The sequence below is a fragment of the Mustela putorius genome, unplaced genomic scaffold, assembly GCF_011764305.1.
Source record: "Mustela putorius furo isolate JIRA1106 unplaced genomic scaffold, ASM1176430v1.1 tig00003901_pilon_pilon_pilon, whole genome shotgun sequence".
NCBI classification, from domain to species: Eukaryota; Metazoa; Chordata; class Mammalia; order Carnivora; family Mustelidae; genus Mustela; species Mustela putorius.
This window is the reverse complement of record NW_025422049.1, coordinates 4,321,541-4,348,561: the sequence shown is the minus strand read 5'-3', so window position 1 is coordinate 4,348,561 and position 27,021 is coordinate 4,321,541. Positions and strand designations below refer to the sequence as shown.

The 27,021-nt window shown below is 42.9% G+C and overlaps 1 protein-coding gene and 1 long non-coding RNA gene across 2 annotated transcripts in view; one reads left to right on the top strand and one right to left on the bottom strand.

Annotated features, from left to right (window-relative positions):
- The window catches only part of TENM1 (teneurin transmembrane protein 1), a 797,330-nt gene that overhangs the window by 21,285 nt on the left and 749,024 nt on the right, over positions 1-27,021 (bottom strand). Inside the window, exons 26-29 of the mRNA XM_045068252.1 lie at positions 25,131-25,497; positions 22,568-23,078; positions 10,209-10,381; positions 9,071-9,306 (exon numbers count right to left, since the gene is read on the bottom strand). Of these exons, the coding sequence (XP_044924187.1) occupies positions 9,071-9,306; positions 10,209-10,381; positions 22,568-23,078; positions 25,131-25,497 (1,287 nt within the window). The remainder of the gene's footprint in view (positions 1-9,070; positions 9,307-10,208; positions 10,382-22,567; positions 23,079-25,130; positions 25,498-27,021) is intronic.
- Positions 1,482-27,021, top strand: LOC123388529. Its single transcript, XR_006603021.1, has 5 exons — positions 1,482-1,664; positions 1,771-1,900; positions 2,300-2,592; positions 7,923-8,037; positions 25,257-27,021. It is a non-coding gene; the product is annotated as an uncharacterized LOC123388529 (long non-coding RNA).

Genomic DNA, 27,021 nt, shown 5'->3' with positions numbered 1-27,021 from the left:
CTCCAAAAACCCTTGGAATCTCCTGTGATAAGATAGATCAAGCTTCCTTTTGTTATGTTAATGAGGCAACCTTTGGAGGGCCCTCAAGTAACCAAAGAATGGGGGCTGGTTGCCAGGGAAACCGACCACACGATTAGAGCTTAGAACTTTTAGTACCTCCCTCCAAACCTCTGGAGAAGGACCGAGTGGCTGGAGGTTGAATCAATTGCCAATGGTCAAAGATTTAATCCATCATTCCTAAGTAATGAAAAACCCAAAGGACAGGCTGGAGAGCTTCAGGGTTGGTGAACAAGTGGAGATGCTCGGAGAGTGGCGCATCCTGAGAGCATGGAAGCTCCACATGTTTTCCCCAAACCCGACCTTCTACATCACTTGCATCCGGTTCTTCTTGAGTTACATCCTTTTGTAATAAATTGGTAATCCTGTAGACAAAATATTCCTCAATTCTATGGGCTGCTATAGCAAATTAATCAAATCTAACAAAAGGGTTGTGGGAACCTCTGATTTATAGCCAGTCCATCAGGCCCTGGTACCGACTTGGACTTGGTGACTGGTTTCTGAAGTCATGGGCAGGAGGCAGTTTTGTAGGACTGAACCCTTAACCCACAGAATCGGATGCTGTTTCTTGGTAAATAGTGCGGGAATTGGAGGACAATTCTGAATTGTAACTGAATTGCAGGACAGCCAGCTGGTGTCCCAAGGATGGCTTTTTGGTGTGGGAAACTCCACCTCCCACATTGGCATCGGGTCAAGGAACCCAAAAGAGAAGTTACTATAAAATTCGGCTAAGAGCTGAAAGGCAGTGAAGGAGTAAAAGATGCAACAGTGTCCCCCTTACTCTCCTGCGTGTGAGAAGCTCATTGCCTGTGATTGTTGGGGTCATAAGCAAGGCTGGGAAAGCTTCACATTCATAACAAACACTAGTTTGCTTGAAAGACAATAATCTCCTTTGACCTAAGTGTGGGCCATCCATCTTTATTTCCACTTGCATGGGAGCAGAATTTTCCACCGCCAAATATGCTTCTTTGACATAAGGATTATTTTAGGTTGATTATTTTTAAGAAACAGCCACAGGAGAAGCTCTTGAAAAACTGTGAAGTTGCCCATTTGCATTTATAGGGGAATTTCCATTTGTAAGGGTGTCTCTCTGTACCAGAAAGTGGGGAATCACGAAATCTGTAGAAACTTTTAGCAACTAGGAGGTGAGGATTTAAAACAGCACAACAACTGCATCTTTGTTTACTGTCACTTTCCTGGTAACTTGCTGTAACTGACTCCCCATCTCCAACATCTTTTGTCTTTAACTGGAGATGTTACTTAAGGTATTGGCTTTAGCTATTTGGGGATCTACTCAGTTTTCCTGGGTCTCTCGTGTTACATACGAGGTATACATGTTGTTAAACTTATGCTGTTTTTCTCCTCTTAATCTGTTTTATGTCGGTTTAATTATTACACCAGCCAAAGAACTTAGAAGGGTAGAAGGAAACTGTTTTTTGCCCTCAACACACTCTTCCTCCAAATAGTCTACACCAGTTCTCGTGCTGGAAAAAAGAGGGGCTCTAGAAATGGGTGAAATTAGGTAATAGCCCCAAGTTAAAAGGGGTCTCTTCGGACAGGTTGCACGTTGAACGAGACTTCTGAGTTGGATAACTGATGATTCATACGTATGTTGCAATCAGAAAGCTGGACTTGGTAAAAATTTTTCATGGGGGAGGAAGTATCTATGCTTTAATTCATCCTTTGGTTTCCCTTCTATTTTTTTTTTTTCAGCTTTGCTAAGGAGAAGTAAGGAGAAAGGTTTGCTTTTTGATCATACTTGAACTAGAAAAGGAAGAGGGAAGCAAGTGCCCTAAGGAGCCACGGGTTGTATTTCTAGCAGAAATCAAAGTGCTCTGAAAGGGTAGGTATGGGCAGAATCTCCAAAGAAAAGGGCCTTTTGTCTCCACTCAGAGCCTTTCTCTCTCCTTCCTAGGAATTTGTGTTTTAATTGCTTAAGAGAAAGTCCTTTCAATTCTTCCAATTCAATACTCATTCAATTAGTAGGATAAAAATATATTAAGTTGCTTGCTGATATTTGGCTGTTTTTGGCCTACAAAAAGGGCAATATATTTATATAACTTATTATTATATTATATTATAATATATATATTATTATATTATATTATATATATTATTATTATATTATATACATATATAATTATATCCATAAAAACACATAAACAAAATGTGTTGAACTCTAAGTAAAGTATGATTATGGCAGTTAATTTCTTTTTTTAAAAGATTTATTTATTTATTTTAGACACAGAAAGAGTGCTTGAGCATGAGCCTGGTGGAGGGTGCAGAGAGAGAGAAAAAATTCCTCAAGCAGACTCCCTGCTAAGCATAGAGGCTAACTCAGGGCTCCATCTCAGGACCCTGAGATGATAACCTGAGCAGAAATCAAGAGCTGGCCACTTAACTGACTGAGCCATCCAGGTGCCCCATGATTTCTTCTACAGAGAAGAGAAAGCTGAATTTTCAAGGATGCTCTCTAGCATTTCAGCTCACAGTGCAACTGGATTAACCTGTTAACTTTGCTGAAGAAGTCAGAAGGTGAGTAAGTGAGATGGGCCAAATAATAACCTCACAGTTTGGGAGATGTGCTGTAATTTTCATGAATTTATGAGAATGGATAGAAAAGTACCAGTTGATTTTAAATTAGTACCTGCTACTCTACACTCAATGGTTTTAAGGTAATTAGTACTTGATTTTTAGAAATCAAAAATTCAATCAATTTTTAGAAACCTGTACGATGCTACAGGTTTTATTTTTTATTGATAATTATTAGGTTGACTCAGGCTTCCTTTATTTCACAATTTGCCAATAAATGAACAGGGCGTGTATTTCATGTTAGCATCAGCTGCTACTACCCCATCGGGAATTTCCTTCTACTTCTATTTTTTTTTTTTTTTTTACTGCCAAGATATTCTCCTTACCTTGTCAGCCCACAAAATCTTACTGCCCGTAGGGATTTTGGGACATGGGCTATTGAGTTGACCTCACTGCGTTCAAATTGTGCTATCACCACACACTGGCTGTGTGTGACCTCTCTGTGTCTCCTCCTTCCTTCCTTCCTTCTTTCCTTCCATTCTTTCTCCCTTTCTTTCTTCCTCCCTTCCTTCCTCTTTCTTTCTTTCTTTTTTTTTAAAATATTTTATTTATTTGACAAGACAGAGATCACAAGCAGGCAGAGAGGCAGGTAGAGAGAGAAAGAGGAGGAAGCAGGCTCCCCGCTGAGCAGAGAGCCCGATGTGGGGCTCGATCCCAGGATTCTGGGATCATGACCTGAGCTGAAGGTAGAGGCCTTAACCCACTGAGCCACCCAGGTGCCCCGAGAGAGAGAATCTTAAGCAGGCTTCATGCCTAGAGCTGAGTCCAGTGTGGGGCTTCACATGGGCTCAATCTCATAACCCTGAGATCCTGACCGGAGCTGAAACCAAGCATTGGGCGCTTAACCGACTGAGCCACCCAGGTGCCCTGTCTCTATGCCTCTCTCTTAATCTTTAAAATGAGAATGATAACAATAGAAGCCAGCTGATAAAGTGTAATGAGTACTAAATGAGTTCACATATGGCATTACGCATAGTAAGAACTCAGTGAATGTTAGCTGCTGTAATCATGATCCGTTGTGAAAATGCTACTAATGATAGAGATTGCACAGCCCACATCCCTCATTTCATAGACGGGAGAAGTGGTGCAAGATTATAGGTTCTTCCTCAAAATCTTGTTCATTCTCCTCACCTGACTTCTGCCATATCATTTACCTTGGATGCTTTTTGCATTATATTAATTTGCTCTTGTTGAAATACTTTCCTGTTGGTGAATTTGTTTGTGTAACCGTAACAACAGACACTTGAAATTTTTTATACCACATCACTAATGTTTATATGCATGTGGAATAGTATGTGAAATCATACTGTCTTTCTAGTTATCTTAGTGGAGTTGACTCAAGATTAACAAATAGAGTAGCTTCTATGATTCCAAGAATCTCCTGACCCCAAAAAACCAACGCTGCCCACTTGCCTGGATGCCTGAAATCTCCTGTCTCCCGGTGACTCCTTAGAGGCAGACCCACGGTTATCTGGGGCTGAGAACCACAGATATATTTTTAAAATAAATTCATCTATCTGCAAGCAGCCTCCTTATCTAAGTTTTCACAAAATAATTCCCTCCAGCCAAACCTGGGGAGAAAGAAGTTAAAATAGCGTGAAGCAGATGTGAACTCCAACTCCCAGCAGCCCGCAGCTGAGTGCCCTGTCAGCAAAGGCATTTTCTGAGAATGTAGGGAGATGCTGGAACCCTTTTGGCTGCCTCCCAAATTCGCCATCATTTGTCAGCCTGGGACTCTGTGCTGTATCTGGGCTTGTTTGGCCTTTCAGAGCTCAGAGCACGTATAAACATGTTGCGCTGAAAAACCAATCTACCCCGTTCTCAGTTATCTTTGAGTGGAGAGGGGACAGAAATCAATTGTGAGGTTTTAGATTAGTCTTTGTTTCATTTTGCTTGTAAACACATAATCATCTTACTTGATTTTATGACTTTGGTTTGAAGTGCTAAGCTTCCTGGATTTTTTTTTTCTTTTCATAAAGGAGGCTGTAGGGCAAGGGTTTTGCTGTAACCTCACATCTCAGTCTGTGAAATCTTATGAAAAACTCTGGGATCCAGTGCTGGGTTATGTCTCCTAGAATGGCTTTATTATCCGTGGAGGTGGCAAGGTGCAAGCTGGGTGAAGTTCCTAAACTGGTTTGCTGTGGGTGAATGTCCAATTCTTTCCCAATGGCTTCCACTGTGATCTAATCTCTAATTTCGCCATTGTCCTGGGAAATGCATTTATGGGGACAGGCTTAAGCAGCAGACACAGATACACGGAATGGATGTAAAAGTACTTGGCAAGGAAGATGATTCAGACACACCTCAGGTTGGGGGGAAATGGATTTTTAAAATAAAGGAAATCTCAGGATGTTGGTGTGATTTATTTCACTTAATGGAGCTGGTGAAGGACAGCCCAGAGGTAACTTCCCAGGCTGAGCAGAATATCATGTTTTTCAGCAGTCTGCCTTGCTCACCTTGAAGGGGACCCTGACTTTGTGTGCAAAACCCTCACCAGTCATCGGAGAAGAGCAACGCTTGTTGCTTGATCTCCAAGAGAAGTCTATCCTTCTCTGCGTTTTCTTCGAGCTAGAAGGTCTAGGGTCGATGTGATAGGTAGCTTTTTGGAATGCCCATCATCTTACCCAATGGGCCTTTAAAGGAATCTGTCATTTTGTGCCTGAAAAATTAGTGTTTTATGACCTGATGCTCAAGCACGTTTAAAAATCCCAATCACACCTTTGATTCTTCTTCTACACACCTTTGTTTGGTTTTTCAAAGAGGAGTCCTATTTCCTATGGTACAGCAGGGGTTTCTATGTTATGGGACTCTCTGGACCTGGGATTCTGTCTCAAGAGCCCTGGTACCCCTACCTGCCCTTGCTCTGGAATGGCTGCTCCACCAGGAGAAATAAATGATTCAGTCCGAGGCCTTGAGGTACTTGAGGGCATCGGAGAGGCTTATTCTTTACATTATGCTACAAATGGGTCCCTGTCTATCTGGCCCAGGAAGAGAGAACGTTACATCTCGTAACCCTATCTGCTTGCCCCTTGAAAAGCTACCAGAAATGAAGGGGCACCATCTCTGCAATAGTAAACTCAGCGGGGAAAGAGGATTTTGCCTTGTCAAAACCAGGTTCACACCTACGTCAGGGGAGCATATCCCTCCATTAAATCGGACTTGCCGGGACGCCTGGGTGGCTCAGTTGGTTAAGCGGCTGCCTTCGGCTCGGGTCATGATCCCAGCGTCCTGGGATCGAGTCTCACATCGGGCTCCTTGCTCCGCAGGGAGCCTGCTTCTCCCTCTGCCTCTGCCTGCCATTCTGTCTGCCTGTGCTCGCTCTCCACCTCCCCTCTGATAAATAAATAAAATCTTTAAAAAAAAAAATCGGACTTGCCTAATCTGGGGAAACTGAGGCATCAGTGTAAACAAAGTGCATAAGGATGGGGAGAGAAGGTAAGAATCAGCCAGTTAAACAGCTTCTCTTCTCTGGCCTCTTCCCCACTTTCTCTGCCTGGAGGCCAGCCAGTTGTCCTGCTCCACCCACACTTGCCAGTACATTAGAGTCGATTATTTGTCTCTTTTTGTCAGCATTGAAATGAGGAGTCAGGCCTTGCCAAGGTGGCTCCACTGAGTGGGGCAATGATTTATAGATTAATTATTTTAAGGATCAAGGCAGCACAGCATCATGTAGTGGAAAGAGTGCTGCGCTCCGTGAAGACCTGCATTTGAGGGCTGACTCTGATCCTTAATAGCTGTTTGACTTTGGGCAAATCACTTAACCTCTCTGGGCCTTAGTCTCCTTATCTGTAAGTTGGGAATAACAACAATTGATGGTTGTGGTGATCAAATAAAATCCTGGCTGTGAAAGCATTTTGTTAACTCTGAGGTACTAAACATGTCGAGGATTGCTGTTAGGTTTCTAGGGACATGCATGGTAACACCCCTCAGCTGAGGAGGGGCTCCATTCTGTCGGAGGACCTCAGGAATTACCCTGGAAGTCACATAGAAGAGAAGGTCCTGAATTTGTTGCCTTTATAACCGGTTTCACAAATCTGCTCAACTATACCACAGGAAGGGAAATGGGTCAATTGTTTTTTAAAATTTTGTTTTTTCTTTGTGTATATTTATTTGTTTATTTATTTGAGAGAAAGAGAGAGAGAATGAGATAGAGAGAGAGAGCAGGAGAGGGGAGAGAGTCAGAGGGAGACACCGACTCCCACCCGAGCAGGGAGACTGATGTGGGACTCGATCCCAGGACTCCAGGATCATGACCCAGGCTGAAGGCAGTTGCCCAATCAACTGATCCATCCAGGCGCCCCAGAAATGGGTCAATTATAAATAGAATTAACTAAATAACACTTCACTTCGTATAGTAAAGATCCCCCAAATGTTTTATGGCCATTAGTTTTTCAACATTAAGAGCACTTTGGGATATGAGGTGTAACTTATAGTTTGGAATTTCTCCATTATCTGTGTACCTGGAAAAAGAAAATGGTGGGTTAGCTTAGAAAGTGGAAAATCCCAAAGTCACGTAGTACAGGATGGGTTATCCTAAAGAATGGGAAAACCCAAAGGTACATTGTATATGATATGGTTCATAATGTTTTATTGAGGCTATAAACTGGGGAAAGCACTAAGAGATCATTTATTTGATACAATTATTCTATGGTGAATCCATGAGGTTGTTAAGCCATTTGCTCTAGTGTGATATTTTCATTTCACAGGTGAAGAAAATAAAGAAAATAAATTTCTTTTCCTTCTTTTGAATTAAGTAGGCTCCACAAGCAGTATGGAACCTAATACAGGGCTTGAACTCACAACCCTGAGACTGAGACTTGAGCCGAGTTCAAGAGTCAGATGCTTAACAGACTGAGCCACCTAGGTGCCCCAATAAACGCATTTCTTAAGCCAGGTCAACTAACTTCCCCATTTAGGGCTCTATCGAGGAGATCCCATTTCTAGAATTCTGACAGAAACCCTCACTGCCTCCCACGCAGAGAGGTGTGTGACTATGTGCACTGGTTTTCCTTCTCAATCCAGTGGCCCATCCGTGGGCCCATCTGTGTTCTGATAGAGATTGCCGATAGAATCAAAACATGCAAATTGACTTGCACATGTAGACAACTTTTAGTGGCATTATGAAGGCCACTGAAGTTTGTGTCTATGTGTCACCAACAGAAATGATTGAAAAAGAGTACTGTCATGCATTATTTTGTCCATATCATGCCTTTGGACTCGTTGGACTGTTTCGTGCCGGGACTGGGTGGTTGTCTCTCATTGTGTTTCCACAGCCTGAAGGTTACCACATTTTCACTGTGAGCGAGTTTGTACCGTGCGTGAAGAAAATGCAAGCATCCCAGGTCTCCCAGCTTGACACAGGTGCTTAAAGCCGGCCTGGCCTCAATTGTGAGTGATTGTTTCCCTCGAGCTGGCAGTTGCTCTGGGGCTGATATTGCATGTTACTATATTTGGGAAGTTGGTCATATCATCCGAACATTGGTTAATGCTTAATAAGGGACAGGTAGACACAGTGCTGCGGTGATTGTAGGCTTTGTGTGCTGCAGAAAGACAGGTTTGACAGAGATCTCTGGCTAACTGCAGTGAGTTGTGCTTGGTGAGGACTTGAACCCCCTCTCCCCCAAAACCTTTAATTTCCTCTGGGCAGCTCTCAGAGCACCACTAGTCCACTCTCAGTACTGGCCATTTACCCTTCTGGCCTTTAGTGATGTATTCACGGGAATGATATCATTCATTCACTGACTTTTCCTTTTTAATTTGCCTTTGTCCAAATGTTGCCTTACGTCTTGCATCCTTGCGTGTGCACCTGCCTGGTCTTTCCGCACAAAGTCTAAACTACTCCCAAAGCAGGGAGCTGAGTCAAGGTAGTGAACACGACAACATCTCCCAGGCATGCTGTGAGGGATTCTGGAGGGCCTCCTGACTCAACACATTTCTCCACCCAGACTTTCTTGGTGCCTGAAATTGCTACTATTAGAGCACTTTAGCTGGCTAATGACAAAGAAAGCTCCTATTAGAATGTTCATTTAAGGATACTGAACCATTATCAGCCATTAGCACCCTCTCTTGAATTAGTATATCATATAAGCTAGTCAGTCACCTAGAAAAGCTTTGTCGCAATGAGACTTTGGATTAGGGCAGCTTTGTGGTTTTCTTTTTTCTTTCTTTTTTTTTAGATTTTATTTATTTATTTGACAGAGAGAGATCACAAGCAGGCAGAGAGGCAGGCAGAGAGAGAGAGGAAGGGAAGCAGGCTCCCTGCCGAGCAGAGAGCCCGACGCGGGACTCAATCCCAGGACCCTGGGATCATGACCTGAGCTGAAGGTAGAGACTTTAAACCACTGAGCCACCCAGGCGCCCAGCTTTGTGGTTTTCAAACATAAAACAGAAGTTCTGTATCTCGCATCCGGTCAAGCCTTACCCTCAGTCTCCTTTCAAAAGCTGAAATGTTGCCTTTGTTTTGTTCCTTGCGCTGCCGCCACTCGATGAGGTTCGCATTGTGTTCTCCGGGCAGGGAGATGTTGCATTTGCCCAGGGTGGGGTTGACCGCCCCGGCCAAGATGTGGGGCTCTGAGCTGAGGCTGATCTCCATCCCGCTGGCAAAGGTCACACGTAGGGAGCCGTCCGGGCTCACCCGATAGGTACTCTGGGTGTTTTCTGTAGGCAGAGGAGAAAAGCAGGACAAGAGGAAAAAAGGGAAGTGCAGGAAGCAGAGGAGAGCCAAGTTTAGGTTCCGGAGGCAAGTGTGGGGAAGGATGAGCAGGTGGGTTGCTGTGGACCCAAATGCCTTCTGGGCTAGACCACCACTCTCACAGCCACATGCACTCTCTATCCGTTTGGGTCTTGTTATTCGCCTAGCTGGGCTTTCTTTTTTCTTGGATAAAAGACTCCTGTCTAATACTGGAGGCTGTTTCTGGCTTGTCTTTTTCATTTTTAAAGAACTCTCTCACGAAATCCTTCTCTGACCTGGTGGGTTGGCCTCCTCAGTTTGATATGCTGGGAGCTAGAAGGAGAAGAGGCTGAAGTTCAGCTTGGCATTGCACTTGGTTGTTGCACACCCTTGCCACACCCTGCAAAATGGTTACACGGACAAAGGTTGCTACTCATCATGTTAGGGTGAACCTGAACTCTGGGCGGTTCTGTGTTTGGCCCCACAACCTAACAAGAGTCCCAATTCATCCTTGTTATTCACCCACGTCAGCATTGATTTAGAATGCTAATCTCAGATGGGGCACAGACTTCATTTCTTTAATATAACCCAATCAGAGCCTAAAAGAGCTTTACAAACAGCTGGGTGCTGGGAAATGACTTGAAGGGAGAGCAGATTGGGCAGGGCTTGAACCTCACCGCTCCCATAGAGATGTGGTCCAATGTTGCTACGTGAACTTTGTGAACGGTGTGATTTTATTTGGGTTTCAGCCCCCATAGCTGGAAAACAAGGAGAAGAAGCCATCTTCTCAGCCGGAAGTGAGTTCTATTTATTAACGGTGGGCAGAGGTTTGATGGTAGAAATTAAGAACGGTACCTCTACAGTCAGGTGAAGTGGGAAGTATCCTTACCTTGTTTTAAAATATATATGGTACTAGTTGCTGTCAAATTGGTTGACATGAGGACATTTTCACGGTTGGAAGTATCTAGTTCCACTTTTGTCAGCTTCTCCAGGTCACTGTGGAAGCTGCTGACCTCTCCGGTGGGAAACGTTGCATTGGTCAGATGTCCCTCGGGGTCATACCTGAGGAATGTAACCAATCCCGACTTTGAAGCCTATTGGCAGTGATAACAGGCCTTTGCAAATAAAAATCACTTGGCAGCTAATACAGTTTAACTTTGAGTGATAACAAGTATTATTAACCTTGTTCAATAAGAAGAAAAAGGTCAGAGAGATGATTAATCAAACGAAGGTATTTCTTGCAGCTTCTGAATTCTTGATGACTTCCTTGAGCTGTGCTGTTTTACAGAAAAAATATATCTGGTAATGAATCACCAGGGTGGAAAACTGATTTATGAATCATGTCCTGCTGTGTGTAATGTTGCAGGGAGGCCTCCGTTTGCGATTTGGGTCGATCCCACTAGATGTGATGGATAATAACTACCAGCAGAGGGTGCTGTTGGCAAAGGAACGGGAGGCACAACCGGCCCCCAACGTCTGGAAGGGCAATAAACTGATTTTGCATTGTGATAGGAAAATTATATTTGCTGCTGTTTAAGTTGCCAAATTTGAAATGAATGAATCATTCTTCCAACAAAATGAACAAGCACAGAAGATAATGGAAACATGTTCATTAAAACATTCTGGAGCCCCCTGATCTCAGTGTCAGTTAATTTTTTCTAAAAAAATCTTTCTATAATATAGTACATAATGTGTTGTAATTTGCCTATATGAGTAAGAGACAAAAAAAAATAATTACCTGGGATAATAGGCAATAACCTATATCCGGAAATATAGTCTAGCGAGTTTACTTTATAAAAAAAAAATCAGAATGATTGGCAATCTCACTGTCCTCCAAATGGAAACTGCTTCCCTGAAGGCTTTTGATGTGGAGCTGTTCTTTTATTGTCAATAGAACCATGAAAAATAAACACTTCATTAAAAGTAAAGACATGCACTTGGAAACCCATTACTGTTTTCTTTTCAAGTTGCAAATTACAAAATATTTAAGCACTTTTATTTGCTTTTAAAATGTTAAACAATTATATTCTTTTTACCCAAAGTGAGCAGAATACAGCCTGGACACAAAGGCGAAGACTGGCTCTACTATTTCCTCCTCTGACAATTACGCAAAATGGCATAGTGATTTAGTGTTAGTTCACTAGGTTTTAAAGAACTCAGCCTGGGTAGTTGCTCAAATTTTTAAAACCCAGACCAGTGTTTGGTAGGCGTCAGCAAAGGGGCTGGACCTTATTTTATCTGATAGAACTGAACTTGGGGCTACAGTCACATATGCAAATGAAAACAATCAAATAGGTCAGTTGATATCACAGATAAGCCAAGCCCAATTATTTAATTGGAGGCATCCTTTGTTTAAGGGGGTATTCTTCAAAATGGGTGTTGGCGTGTTGCTGCTATGCAGCCCAGGCCTTATTATCAAGGAAAAGCTGAAGGGTGCTGTTTGTGCCTGCGGTGAATGGCAGAATCTAGGCCCCTGCTCATCCCCTTTGTCCATGGTCTGTTCTGGGGCTCTGGCTGCAAAATGCAGAGCCCTGATGAGAAAGGGCCGTGGAAGGGCTGGAATGCCCAGCACAACCTTAACCTTGTCTGCCTGGTCTTCCTTCCAGGAGAGGAAAACAGTGTCTACCTTTAATTTTCCCAAGATACCAAGTTGCTTTTCCCTGTAGGGAGGTGTTTTTAGGCAGCAGATAGAAGGAAGCTGCCTTCCTCATCAGGGAGATTGGGGTCCCAACAGCCTAGACGCGGCTGGCAGTTCCTCTCCGTTTCACATCCATCGACAGCAACTCGGCCCTATTGGATTACCTTTCTCATTTCTAAGGAGTATCCTTAAAACTTGGCAAGGTCACTCGTCCTCATTCCTCAGGAAATCTCACCTAAGATGCTAGGCATGCAAGTTCCCAATGGGCTTTCCAGCTTGGGGGCAGTTTCTTTCTTTTTCAGGCACATAGCCTCTTGTTTTAATGCAAGATTTCATCTAAAGGTGAAGGCAGTGGTTGTGTCCACTCCTCAGGGCAAGATGTCAAGATCAGATGCCTTTTGAGCCATCTATGAGCAGAGGTACCAGGGCCAAAAATTCAAATGAAACTTAGCAGTGGCCTGTGGATAAATCTGGTTTCCTAACCAGCCCCCCTCCTTCAAACACCTTTTAAGCTCAGTCGCTGGTGCAGTTTGTCTGCAATTATACATTTAGAAGCTGATTCCCAAGAGCACAGCCATGTTCCTACATATTCTGTTCCTATCCCCACTTCCCAAATTGACTGGAGTACATTTGGAAAGGAAAGATTTATAGTCCTGGATAAGACTAATTACCTGGATAGATCTAGTTGGGAGTTAGCTGCATGATCCTTTCTGATGAGGGAGGCAACAGTTTTGGGGGTCAGCCCAGTTGCTGGGTATTGGAAAGTTATAGTACCTGATTTCCTTTCTGTGGCTGGACATACATCCTTTTTGAAAGTGTGTATTTGGCTTTAACTCTATCATAAGCAAAGCACTCTACCTGGAGGGCATAATGCTAAGGGAAATATGTCACACGATGACAAATAGTGTATGATCTCACTTGAAGGATCTAAGACAACCCCCCCCCCCCACACACACACCGAACTCAGAAAAGATCAGATTGGTGGTTACCAGAGGTGGGGTCGGGGGTGGCTGGGGAAGTTGAAGGAAGGTGGTCAAAAGACACAAAGTTCCAGTTATAAGAGAAATAGGTACTGGAGAGGTAATGTGTGACATGATGACTATAGCTAACACTGATGTACTACCATACATAGGAGACTTGGTAAGTCTTACCAACCCTAAAATTCTCATCAGAGGGAATAAACCATTTCTCTCTCTCTATTTTTGTATCTGTGAGATGCTAGATATTAACTAAGCTTGTTTTGGTCATCATTTCTCAGTCTTATACATAAGTAATTAGGCTGTACACCTTAAACTTCTACAGTGTAATGTGTCAATTATATCTCAATAAAAATGAAGGGAAACCCCCCAAAATATCCTTAAAGCCCTTTACTGAATACACTCGCAGACCCCAATTCTGCCAGTCAGTCATAGTGATCACATTTGGTGGTATCTTCAGTGTAGTGTCTCTGTCCTTTGTATGGCCCTAGGTCTAAACATATAGGCCCGCCTCTCTTTTGTGGTGTCATTTCCAAAGGAAGAGTGACAGGCAGAAATATTCATCATTGCTAATTCCCACAACTTTGGAAAGATTGCTCAAAAGTGGCGAAGAAATAAAGGGAGCCTTTGATTTCTTATGGCTTGCTTGAATTTTTTTCTCTCCATCACAGGGGAATGCATGTTTCCAGACTGAATGTCAAAGATACAAGTTTAATCAAAACCTCTTATGCTGTGTGTTTCCCTTTGGTGCCTGCATCCTTTGGTGCAGAGTACAAGCCAATATGCTGCAGCTGATCCCCTCAGGCCACAACATGGTAGCAAGCCCCTCCTTTCCAAGGCTTGGAGTAGCAATCTCGTAACCAGGCCTGCAAATTCTGGCTGGTGAATTGTGTGGTCAGACAATGAGTCTCGCCTTCATAGTCATTAGAAGTGGGTCTGGTGTGAGGAGATTTGCCCTCATATTGTCCCTTCCTGTCCTGATTTTATAGAATTCCACTATGAGGGTCTCACAGGGCACTGATCAATGAAGTATTGAGTATATTGTTTTTCTCAGCACCTCAAAGGCTGTGTGCATTTGTGTATGTGTGTGCTTGTGTGCATGCAGACGTGCCCCATTGGAGCAAAGAAAACATTTATACAGGAAGTTCAGAATTCATTCTTGTCCTTGAGGAGCATATAGTTTAGTTGGGGGTAGGGGGATATTTGCACATTATTTACAATACATGTGGTCTGATATTTTCTCATAAGGGATAGTCCATCCTTTTCCCTTGAGAATAATTTAAACCAGGGCTAAACCATGCAGAGTAAAAACTAGAAGCCCCCACCTTTGCTCTTAAGAAAATATTAATGATTATAGAAGGAAAATTCATTACTTACTTTTTAAAGGGAAACAGACCCTCTTTACCTTCTCATGACAGAAACCTGATCAACCTAATTAACATTCTGTAGGAAATACTGGATTCCCCTTCCTCACCAATCACTTCCTTGGGCTTCCTTTGATTTGGCTGCAAGTCCATAATGCCGTCCTGTCTCCACTTGTCCTTTACTCAATAAATACCAGTCTCGTGCTAGGTACTGGAGATATAGTGCTGAATGAAATGCAAAGACTAGTGGGGCAGATAAGGCATTCACACAAATCACTCTAATGCCAGAATATTGCCATGTTCTTCCATAAACAAGCTGTCAAAGCTCAGAAGAGACAGAAGTCATTTTCGACTGTGCCGAGCAGAAAAGAAGGAAGAGAAAAGGTGGTATTTGAATTCTGGAAGGTAGGTAGAGCTCAGTCCCTGGATAGGTGAAGATGGGGGTGGAGAGGAGGGCATTACAAAGACAGGTGGTGGCATGAAGAAAAGCATGCCGGTGGATGGGATGTCCAGGGGAAGACCTGGGTTGCTGGGGCACAAGGTTCCTCTAGTAGGGTAGCACGTGATAAAGTCGAGAAGCATGTTGCAACCAGAGCAGAGGGAACCTGGGGTACTGGGCTCTGGAGGAAAGCTGGGAGGCAGTGGAGAATGCAGAGGCACAGAAGACTTTGCAAGGAGAGAACAGTACGATGAAAGCAGTGCCTTGGGGGCAGCAATTCTTGGAAAGGTTTATGTGGACAAGCGGGACCTGCAAGAAGGCTGCAGCCTTCATTTGTGTAAGGAGATGGGGGCTTCTTGCCTTTATTCAATGTATTGTGATTGCCAATCATCGGGACTTGTCTTCCTTACTAGGCTGTAAACTCATACCCATAGAGGGACGGCCGGACCCCCAGGTCTCATTCATGCCTGTATTCCCGGTATCTGCTACAGAGGAGATTCTCACCACGCCTACTTGTTGCATGAGTGAAATAAGATGATTTCTGTGGAAATGGAAGAGATGGGGGGGGGTCTGACATCCCATGTGCTTAGAGAGGAGACAGAGCCAGCGATGGTGGAGTTGGGAGGGTAGGCTCAGCTTCCGTACATGTCCTGTGTGCTGCAGCTCATCTTCCCTACCAGCTCCAGGAAGCTTTTTGGGCCAGTAGCCTCTCTTGCTTCTGTTCACTCCCTGTGTCGATTGCAGTTGTCCCCAGCATGGCCCATGGCAGTTCTGTCTGTCCATTCTTGATCCTTGTCAAGGGCATAAAGCACACACATGGAGAGGCGACTGAGCAGAGGTGTCGAGAGTCTCTGTCTCTGGAGACCCGAAGGAACAGTTGACAATTCTCTGTTCTTGCTTAACTGAAATCCTTTGCCTGCCTGGAGGCGGGGGGCTCGACCACATGGTTCCTTAGCTCCCTCTCTACTCTGAGATTCTAGAGAACACTGGAAACATATTGATATGTTTGGATGGATTATATAACCAGTTCTTACACGGGAATCGTGTCCTATGCCCAGGTAAATATCTCACCCAGAGACATGGCTTGTGTACCTTGACCCTACCTCTTCTTCTAATCTTACCAGGGAGGAGGGAGAATCCGTCATCAGCCATCTTCCATGCAACGGAGCATTTATAAAATAGCCTAGGAGGCGCTTAGCCTATTATGAAGGCTTTCTAACTTGTCAGTCAATGGCTTTTTTCGGGGAGTGGGGTATGGGCTAACAAAGTCCAGAGAGAGAATACAGAAGACCTGGGATCGAGAAATTACATAAACGCGAAATCTCCTTCTCTTCAGGCAAGGAGTCCAAAGGGCAAGGGCCTGCAGAACCGTCCACTCAGCCTGGACCAGCAGCAGTGACCACACTGATGCTTTGGCCTCAGCCTGGAACCTTTCCAGTTTTGTAGAGCAGAAGCCTTTGCCAGGGAAATACTTAGGAAACAAGCAAGGGCATCCTAACTACTCTTCGAGCCTTTTGGGCAAAGAAGGCCTGCCTACTCTGTGAGCTGCTGGGCCCCTCTCTTGGGCCCCCACTGCTGTAAGGTCATAGCAGTTACGAACCTGCCAGCCTCCTTGGGCCAAAACACTGGCCTCATTTGGTCCGTATTCCTGCCTTGACAATCACCTCTCTGTTAGCCATTTCTCTGTGGTCAGGATGCTCAGGAGCAGTCAAGTATCACGTACTAATACTTGGGGTGTGCAATGTTGATCCCGGTCCAAGTCCAACGGAATTATGAAAATCAGTGAACTATTTAAACAACATCACATTACACAACACAAGCCCACATACTACCACTGCAAAAGAAACATTTTAAAATCCCATTTGGATGATCCACTGTTCAGGGTCATCTATGTCATTTCTCCTCTCCATTGTCACAGATAATCAAAGCTGGATGGATTACTGGCTTAGCTACCTGTACGTGGCCGTCCTCCATCCTGTCAAATTTTGCTTCTGTTTCTGTTTCTCTGTCTCTCAACTCAGAACAGAATTTCTATTTCCACCTTGGCGAACAGTTTGTCCCCTTTGGCCACAGAAGGCGGCAGCCTCCGCACCTCAGAGAACTGCAGGGCTCTGACTCGGACGAGGATAGTAGGTCCAGTTTTGTGTTCCTCAGCCTCGAAAGGACAAAGGGAAACTTGAAGGAGGGGTCAGAACTGGCTAACACGTTGGGGGATAAAAGGGAAAGATGTCCAATTTTGTACAGAGAAGGCCATAAGCAGGATTAGTTACATTATGTAGGTTGGGAAATTGCTCATTCTCTTCTGTGCAGGTCAGAAGGGACAGGGGCAGTGTCTTTCTGGGGACTCCTGCTCAGCACCAGAAGGGAGTGCTTCAGGAGGAAAAGGGACTTTCTCTCTACAGATGCTTTTTTGGTCAGGAGGGTTTCAGCATCGTCCTGGCTGGAGTTAAGGAGGGAGAAGGAAAAAAACTCTCCCTTTCCTGCTACTGGACGGGAAAATCTCGCTTCCCAGACTTCCCACGGTCACTCTTGCAATCCCATATCCTCCTCTTTTTTCCGGAAGGCAGTGGGGGTAGTAGTGGAAAGAACACCGAATTAGACGCTCGAAGACCTGACTCGAGACCCAGCCAGCTAGCAATGTGAACAGGGAAGTTCTATCTCTATCTAGGCCTCAGTTTCCTCGTTTGTAAAATAATGTCTAGCGTCTGTTTACGCTGGCTCTATTGGATCATTTTCATGGGTATGCAAATATACTGTTATTTCTGTCATTAAAACCACTCCTTCTGTTTACCGCATTCCCCCTGCCCCAGGTCCATTTTCTCTGCTCCTCTTTATAGCAAACTTCCTCAGATGAGTTCTCTTCTTCTTACATTCATCACATAATTTATTACAATCATGTCAATGTAATCATTTAGCTTTGAAATCAAATTAAAAAAAAAATTACCACAGGTCCATAAATGATGCCAATAGTTTTGACCCAAAGTTTGGTTAACTAACCTGGTGTTTCATTTTAAGCTTCTCCCAATACAGTTGAAGAACTTTTAAAAAAATTTTTAATAATTTTCTTTTATTTTTCATCATCATAAGTATAGTCTTCAATCCCTATCCACTGTGTCAACCATCCCCTCTCCCACCTCACCTCTGGGAATGATCAATGTGTTCTTTAGAGTTAAGAGTCTGCTTCTTGGATTGTCTCTCTTATTTTCCTTGCTCATTTGTTCTGTTTCTTAAGTTCCACATATGAATGAGAGCCTATGGTATTTCTCTTTCTCTAATTGACTTATTTAGCTTAGTGTTATACTCTCTAGCTCCATACATGCGATTGCAAATGACAAGATTTCATTCTTTTTATGGCTGAATAATATTCCATTGCATGTATATGTGTGTGTGTGTGTATCTTTATCATCCATTCACCCATTGATAGATACTTGATACTTGGGCTGTTTTCATATCTTGGCTGTTGTAAACAATGCTGCTATATCCCTCTGAATTACTGTTTTTGTATTCTTTGTGTAAATACTCAGTAGTATGATTCCTGGATCATAGGGTAGTTCAATTTTTAATTTTTGGAGGGACCTCCATACTGTTTTACACAGTGGTTGCACTCTTAAGAATTACTTACTCACTGTATCCACTTTCTCTCCTCTTGGTCACTTTCTTTTATAGTATTATTATTTTTAAAGGTTCTTTTTTTTTTAAAAAAAAGATTTTATTTATTTATTTGACAGAGAGAGAGAGAGAGAGAGGCAGAGAAAGAGCACAAGCAGGGGTAGCGGCAGGGAGAGGGAGAAGCAGGCTCCCCGCTTAGCAGGGAGGCCAATGGGGGGGCTCAATCTCAGGACCCCGGAATCATGGCCTGAGCCAAAGGCAGTTGCTTAATTGACTGAGCCACCCGGTGCCCTTTATTGTTATTATTGAGATATGATTCACATACCATAAAAGTCACCATTTCGAAGTATACAATTCAGTGGCTTTAGTGCATTCACCATGTGTGCAGTCATCACTACTACTTCTAGGACATTCCAACATCCCCCAAATAAACTCCTTCCTCATTAGCAGCCAATCTCTATTCCCTTTCAGTCCCAGGCAACCACCCGCCTACTCTCCGACTTTATGAATTTGCCTTTTGTGAACATTTAAAATAAATGAAATTTATATATAAAATAATAATAAATAAACTATACAATACTTGTCCTTTGTGACTAGCTTCTTTCCTTTAGCATAATGTATCTGGGGTTCATCCATGTTATAGCATGTGTCAGAACTTCATTCCTTTTTATTGATGAATAATATTCCATGGTATGGAAGTACCCCATTTTTTTGCCTATTCATGTCCCAATGAACATTGGTTCTTCAAATTTCTTGGCTATTATGAGCAATACTTCCATGAACATGTGTATATCCATTTTCTTTAAACCATCTCTGCTCAGGCTTTTGTCCCCCATGGAGCCATAGCACCTGCTCTTCTCAAGGTAGACAATAATGTCCACAGTGCTAGATTGAATGGTCAATTCTCAGTCCTTGTCTTACTTCACTTATCTGGAATATCTGACACAGATGATCACTCCTTCCTGTTGTACTTGGTTTCCAGAACACCCTACTCTCCTGCTCTTCTTCCTACTTCATGGACTGTCCTTCTTGGTCTCTTGCTGGTTTTCAGTTGGAAGTCTAACTAGACTGATTATATCCAGAACTGAACTCCTGATCTCATCATAGTAAGTATAGTCTTCAATCCCTATCCACTGTGTCACCCATCCCCTCTCCCACCTCGCCTCTGGGAATGATCAATGTGTTCTCTAGAGTTAAGAGTCTGCTTCTTGGTTTGTCTCTCTTATTTTCCTTGCTCATTTGTTTTGTTTCTTAGGTTCCACATATGAATGAGAGCCTATGGTATTTGTAAATGCACTCCTTGTGCAGTCTTCCTTGTGTGGATAAATAGAAAGTCTATCATCCAGTTGCTCAGGTGAAAACATTTGGAGTTATCTCTAACCCTCTAACCCTCCTTCTCTTCTCTCCACATCAAAACTATTGGTTAAGTCCTGATAGATCAACTGCCAAGATATACTTAAAATTTTACCACTTATCACTGCCCCTACTCCCTGGTCTAAGTCACCATCTTCTGCCTGGAGTATTGCAAACCTCTCCCCTCTCCACCACTGGGCTCCCCTGTTTCCACCATACAGTCGGATGTCTTCAATACAGATGGAATGTAAGTCAGATTCTGTCACTCCTTTACTTAAAATTCTCCAGTGGTTCTACATCTTACTTCAGCGTAAAAGTCAAAATCTTTACGGAGGACCACAAAGTCCTCCATGAAGTAGCCCTGGCCACTTCGCTGATTTTATCTCCCCACTATTCTTACTCCATTCCAGTCATAGTGGCTGCCTTAGTATTCCTTCAACACATCAGGTTGGCTCCTGCTGCAAGGGCCTTTGCACTTGCTGTTCACTCTGCCTGGAATGTTCTTTCTCTTCCCTCCTCATAGATATCCATATGGTTTACTCCCTCACCTCCTACAGGTATTTACTCAAAGGTCACCTTCTTTTTTTTAAAAAAAGATTTATTTATTTGACAGACAGAGATCACATGTAGGCAGAGAGGCAGGTAGAGAGAGGGGGAAGCAGGCTCCCTGTTGAGCAGAGAGCCCGAGGTGGGGCTCGATCCCAGGACCCTGGAATCATGACCTGAGCAGAAGGCAGAGGCTTTAACCCGCTGAGCAACCCAGGTGCCCCAAATGCCACCTTCTTAATGAGGACTTCCCTGACCATGTACCCAAAAGAAAAACCCTTCTGCCTCACACTATTGATCTCCTTTACCCTGCTTTATTTTCCACAGAACTTAGCACCATCTGAAATTCTGTACATTTTACTTGTCTCCCTCCAGTATAATGTAAGCTGTATGAAGGTAGAGATTTAAAAAAAAATTTTTTTTTTAAATTTTAAGTAGGCTCCCCACCCAATGTGGGACTTGAACCGATGACCCCAAGGTCAAGAGTCTCAAGCTCTACAGACTGAGCTGGCCAGGTGGCTTGACGGTAAGAATTTTTATCTGTTTCATTCACAGCTGTACTGCCTGGCACAGAGTAGGTGCTCAGTAAATATTTGTTAAATAAGTAAATGGACTAGTTAGTTTTGCTTTTTTCTCCTCTAGCTTTATTGAAGTATAGTTGACAAATAAATGGAATATTTGTAAAGTGTACAGTGTAATGAATTGATGACTAAGTGAATGAATGGTTGAACTGGCTATTTTGAAAACTAGTTCATATTTCAGCCATTTCTTGTAACTTGACTGAAGTTAACCATTAGCTTTTGAAATAGTTGTCTAATTTCATCTGTGGTGTGATCTTGCATGAATTTTTGAAAGATACTCTCATTAGAAACTATCTTTCTTCACGGTGGTATATTTAAAAATTGGAGCTCTTGAGTCAGACTGTTGGGAGTTTGCAACCTAGACATCTGTGTGAATCAGGACAAGTTAAGCATTCTGTGCCTCTGCTTCCTCATCCATAAAATGCCATACCAGGAGCAACTATCCCATGTTGTTATTTTGGGGATCTAATAAAAAATGTATGTAAATCACTCAGGCTGCTACTTGTCACATAGTAAAGCTTCAGTGAACAGTGGCTTTTATTACTCTTATTAAGATGTAAGTTTTCAAACAAAAGAGTAAGACCTGCAACAGAAACAACTGAATACATATTTCTAAGTGAAACTAAAATAGCTGTCCAGCTTTATTGTACAGTGGCATTTCTTTGGGAAATGATCCAAAATGTGAAGGCCGATTGTTTTGTCCCTTTCCTCAGGAGGCTTTCATGGGATTGGACATATCCACTTCATATTCTCTGCACCCTTACAGAATACTCACACCAGGAACCCCTCATACTTAACATTTCTACTCGTCACACTTTTCAACTTTGATGCCACTTTAGACTCTGGGTTCAGATTCCATAGATTATCTTCACTCAGTACATTGGTGAAAAATTCAGCAATTCCCTTTTGTAGAAAAGATGCTTGTCAAGTGGTGGCAGACCAGCATTCTAAATGAGTTGACCTGAAGGTAAGGTCGTCCATGCTTGGAAAAGCAAGGACAATGGTCTCCTTCCGTGTCATGACACTTTCTAGTAGCTTGCTGTCAGACACACCCTGTGTTAATTCCCAGTTAAACAAAGTCATTACAGACCCAGTCTGCGAATGCCAGTCTGTGGCAGATTCTTTGACTTGGGCAGGGAAATCGAGGAAACCCAAGCCTGTGCTGGAGCGTTGCTCCACATCTCACCGAAGCAGCCAATGGCACGCAGCCTCTCCCAGTTACACTCCCTTGCTAGCGTCCACTTCTTATATTTTAAATTCTATTACCTCCCACAGTAACTTATACTGAGTTGGGCTGGGCTGGGCTGGGCACACATTCATTTATTCATTCATTAAGCCCCACAGGGATCAATAAATACTAGTTAAGCCACACTGCTTCTTTGTTGCTTTAGAACTATTTTCTTAGTTTTGTTATTTAAATGAAAATTTACCTTGTTTTCCCAGCTATGCTGTAAATTTCTTGAGTACTTAGGCTTCTACCTCATTCCTGTCTCCTGCAGTGCCACACCTGATTCTTCATTCAGTCTGTGTTTTCATTATTATGTTCTGCAAAACGGCTCTGGAGAAATGGGTTTGAACCCTAGGAGTTAGGTAAAATTTTCTCCTTGACTTTTTGTTTTTTTATTGTGGTTCTTAGGAGAAAATAGCATGTAACACGCAGCAATTACTAAGGCATTTTCCCACTATAATATAATTTCAAATAAAAGCCTAATAAAGCCTATGTTGAGAATGAGAAACTTACTCGTAAACAGTTGTCCATCCATTTTCATTACTTTTGGTAGCCAAAAGCCCTGTGTTTCCTGGATAGGTCATCAAGGCCAGATTATAGCCTTGGGCAGACACTCTTTTCAGGACTCCATTGCTGCTTATGGTCAGCCAGTACACCTGCCCGCCAGGCACCACAAGCCAAAGGGGCATCCCGCCTGCGTCACGGCGAATGTGCACAGAGTTGCCATTGCTGCTGGTAACTGCACCTAAGTCACCTTCGGCATTGTAGGTGAAATTATATACATAGTCCCTTGTTATCAAGTTCAAGGTGTGCAGGTGGGTTCCATTGACAGTGAACTGGTAGAGCTCTTGGTCGGCAGGTGAAGCGATCTCATAAAGGTTCATGTCATTCAGGTGGGCTTGGTTCCTGCTAATGGTACGAATTCGAACATTCCCAAGGTCTGCGACGTATAGGGTACCATCAGGCGACACTGCCAAAGAGGAGGGGGCTTTCATCTTTGCATCTTTGGCATAGCCACCATCACCTGTGAGAGAAAGACCACAATTTTAATGATTGTCATCGCAAGCATTTGTAAGAACATAACCATATACAGAAATCATTGTACATCTAGAGTCATTTTAGGAGTGCCTGGCTCTCTCAGTTAGCGGAGCATGTGACTCTTGATCTTGGGTTGCATGTTCAAGCCCCGCGTTGGGTATGAAGATGACTTAAAAGTACGATCTCTAAAAGAAAAGAATCATTTAAAAGGGAACAATCAGTGAATCATTATTCTCTGCATTCCCCTCCCTTGACAAATCTGAAACTTATTCATAATTCCCGAGTCAGTACCAGTGAAGATGAACAGTGAGATGAAATTATCTCAGTTAATGTCAGTTTTGTGAAATCTTCAATCCTGCAGTTCAGTATCTATTATATCACAAGATACAAAAACAGGAAATAATGGAAGCTGCACAGAATGTGGCTGGAAATCCATGAGATTCGTGCCTGTCAGTGCTTGTGGACCTACCCACCTCAGGACTTTCCAATTCTACTATGCTCACAGGAACTTTCTTTGGCTAATTCCCATTGTCACACTGTCAAAGTACACTAAGTCTGTAAGTGCAACAATGATTCAGAACATCAAATTTGATAACTGGAATAAACATTAGATTTGCCTTGGATGAAAGATATAAATTAGCAAAAGAAGTATAAAACTAATTGTCCAGGAAAACATTGGAAATATTGATCAAAAGTCGTATCGACCAAGTTGCTCATTCTTGATTCCTCTAGCCCAAGAAAAGGCAAAGGTTAAGAGAATCTTTTGGGCCCAGATGAGCAGTTTAATAGGACTGCAGGTAGCATGGAGGGATTTCCACATCACGGCAATAAATGTATCTATTGACATTTAGAGGAGTGTTTGTTATCTGGAATATCTACTTCATGTTTTGGGGAAAAGGTGTATATATATATATATATATATATATACACATACACACATACATATACATACACACACATATACACACAAACATATATATTTATATATATAATATACTTTTATATATAATATATAATACATTATAATATACTATACTATATATATATGTATATATATTTCAGTTGGAAGTAATAGGCACCATTGTCTAGGAAGAAAATTTTGGACATTCTTAATTGATTTTTACTTATTTATTTTTAAATTTAAAGATTTTACTTACTTATTTGTTAGAGAGAGAAAGAGCACAAGCGGGGGAGTGGCAGGCAGAGGGAGAAGCAGGCTTCCTGCTGAGCAAGGAGTCGGATGCGGGACTCAATCCTAGGACTTTGGGATCATGACCTGAGCCGAAGGCAGACTCTTAACTGACTGAGCCACCCAGGCCTCCCTGGGCATTTTTTAAACAGTCCAAGTAGTAGACTAATGTCCTGAAAACCCTCCACTGTGGGATTTTATTTTGCCCATGTATCTTCAAAGCAGTCTGCTCTAGTCTCTTTGGGGTTCAGAATATTTTTTTAAAAGTAGGCTTCACACCCAGCATGGAGCCTAATGTAGGGCTTGAACTCAACACCCTGATATCAAGACCTGAGCTGAGATCGAGAGTTGAACGCTTAACAGACTGAGCTACCCACTTTGGGTTTCAAATAGCAAGCACTATTCACTTGGAAAGCAGTCACTTAGGGGAAGTAATTTTTTCCTTAGCTAAATCAGTAAATGCAGGTTTTACTGTGTTTCCTTTTATCCAAAGTACAAATCATGTCATGATCTTATATTTATATAGTGATTTTAACTTGAGTATTAAACCTTTGTTATAGTAGCTTACCCTCAGTACAGCAAGGTTATATCACTGAGAGAAGTGACATCTCTAACAGATGAGGTAAGTGAGTCATGAGGAGGTCTTGTGTCTTTCCCAGAGTCACTTGGTTAGTTGGTTGCAGAGCAATGACCAGATACTAGGCTATGTGGCCCCAACCCATCACTTTCTCCACTCACTCACACTAATGTTCACAAATAACACTTTAGTTTTCCTTTTGGCCTTTCTGTTGTGCGTTTTTCTTTTGGAAACAGAGAGAGGGAGCTGGTGAATTGCTAAAAAGGTCATACCTGAAAAACAGTCACAGTTGGGATCAATTTTGCAGTCACAGTCAGTAGGGGCACCAGCTATGATGGAGATCTCTCCGTTGGTGGTGACTTGCTGAATGCGGTTTACTTTCCTCTCGTCTGTTTCAGCTATGAAGAGCAGCCCGCTGTGGGAGACGCTGATGGCCCTGGCTGACTCCAGAGTGGAGTGAATTGCCACCTTGCTGACCAAGAAATGATCGATGCCTGGCACCTGGCAGTGAATGGGGCGCCCTGCAATGATCCGTACACGCCTGTTTTCAGAAATTTGCAGCACAATGTTGTTATCCAAGACATACAATGAATTGTCCATAGGATTGACTGCAAGGTCGGTTGGCCACTCTAATCGCACCTGCAAAAAGAGCAGAACACACACCATTAGGTTACAATATCTTTCCAGGGGCAGTTTTACCTTGAAAGAAAAATCAGCTTATTGGTTCCTCTGTCTCACGAATTTCAGCAATGTCAATGTTGTCTGGCAAAGTTGGGGCAGGATGGTTGATCAAATGTTCTGAGAGACATATTTATCATTTATACCATTTCCAATATAAAGAAAATTAGTTTTCAATAATTCCAGAAGGATCTCCTAGAGCAGTGTTTGTTTCAGAGTGTGATCTCCAGACTACCAGCAACAGCATCACTGGGCAACTTGTTAGAAATGCAAATTCTCAGACCTCAACCTAGACCTATTAAATCAGAAACCCTGAGGGTGGGACCCAGTCATCTGTGTTTTAATAAGCTTTCCAACATGTTTTGATGCACACTCAAGTTTAAGGACCAATGTTCTAGGGCTTCTGCATCTCTATGACATACAGATCTCTTTCACTGTCCTGTAGATACATGGAAAAGCAAAGTTATAGAGGCTTCTGGAAAATACAGTGCCAGAGTAACTTGATGATTTTACTGTAACAGCAACCTTTTGGGACAGAACCTTCCATTAGCACAGACCTAGCATCCGTCTTGTGGAATACTCAGGCACTGTTTATCAGCCGGTGGTGTGGAATCCTAAGTCACAATGCATGGCCACCTAGCTTGACCTGCCTCACTCTACATCTCTCTTTTCTTGCTAACAGGTGAATTTGTTCTTTCATTGAATATTTGCCGAGTACCTACTTTGGGCAAAGACTTGTGCTAGGCTATGGGGATTCGAAAGAAAGGCGTTACACAGCCTCTGCCTTCAAATGACTCATGGTCTAGTGGAGCCCTTGGAAGAGCCATTAAGCAATTATTCTCCATGTTATGAGAAGGAAGAAGTGAAGAGGGTATAAGAGCACTTCACCAATATTAGAAACCATGAGGCAGGATATTCTCAAAGATACTATCTGAAATGACCAGTAGGAGAGAAATGGGGTGAAAATGGGAGTGGGGGGTGTAGGAGCAGTATTGAAAGCAATCATAGGGAGAGGGAACCGCATAGGCAAATGTCCCGAGTTTGGAGATGGTGTGGCCCACTGAGGTTACTACAAACAATTCAGTAAGCATAATAAATGCTGAATGTATGGGAGCAGTAGGCAATGAAAATAAGGAGGTTGTCAGTGGCTAGGTATTATGGGTTGAATTATGTTCCCCCTAAATTCATGCAACCCGCTATTTGGCAACAGAACCTTTAAAGAGATAAATAAAATGAAAAGAAATCATGAGGGTGGGGCTCTAATATAGCAAGACTGGTGTCCTTAGAAGAAAAGGAAGAGACACCAAAGAGACACCAGGGGTGTGTATGCATAGAGAAAAAGCCCACGTTGAGGGCACAGTAAGAGGACGGCCATCTGCAAGCCAAGGAAAGAGGCCTCGGGAGAAACCAAAGCTGCCAACACCTTGATCTTGAGCTTATAGCCTCCAGAACTGTGAGAAAATAAATTTGTCTCGTTAAAGCCAA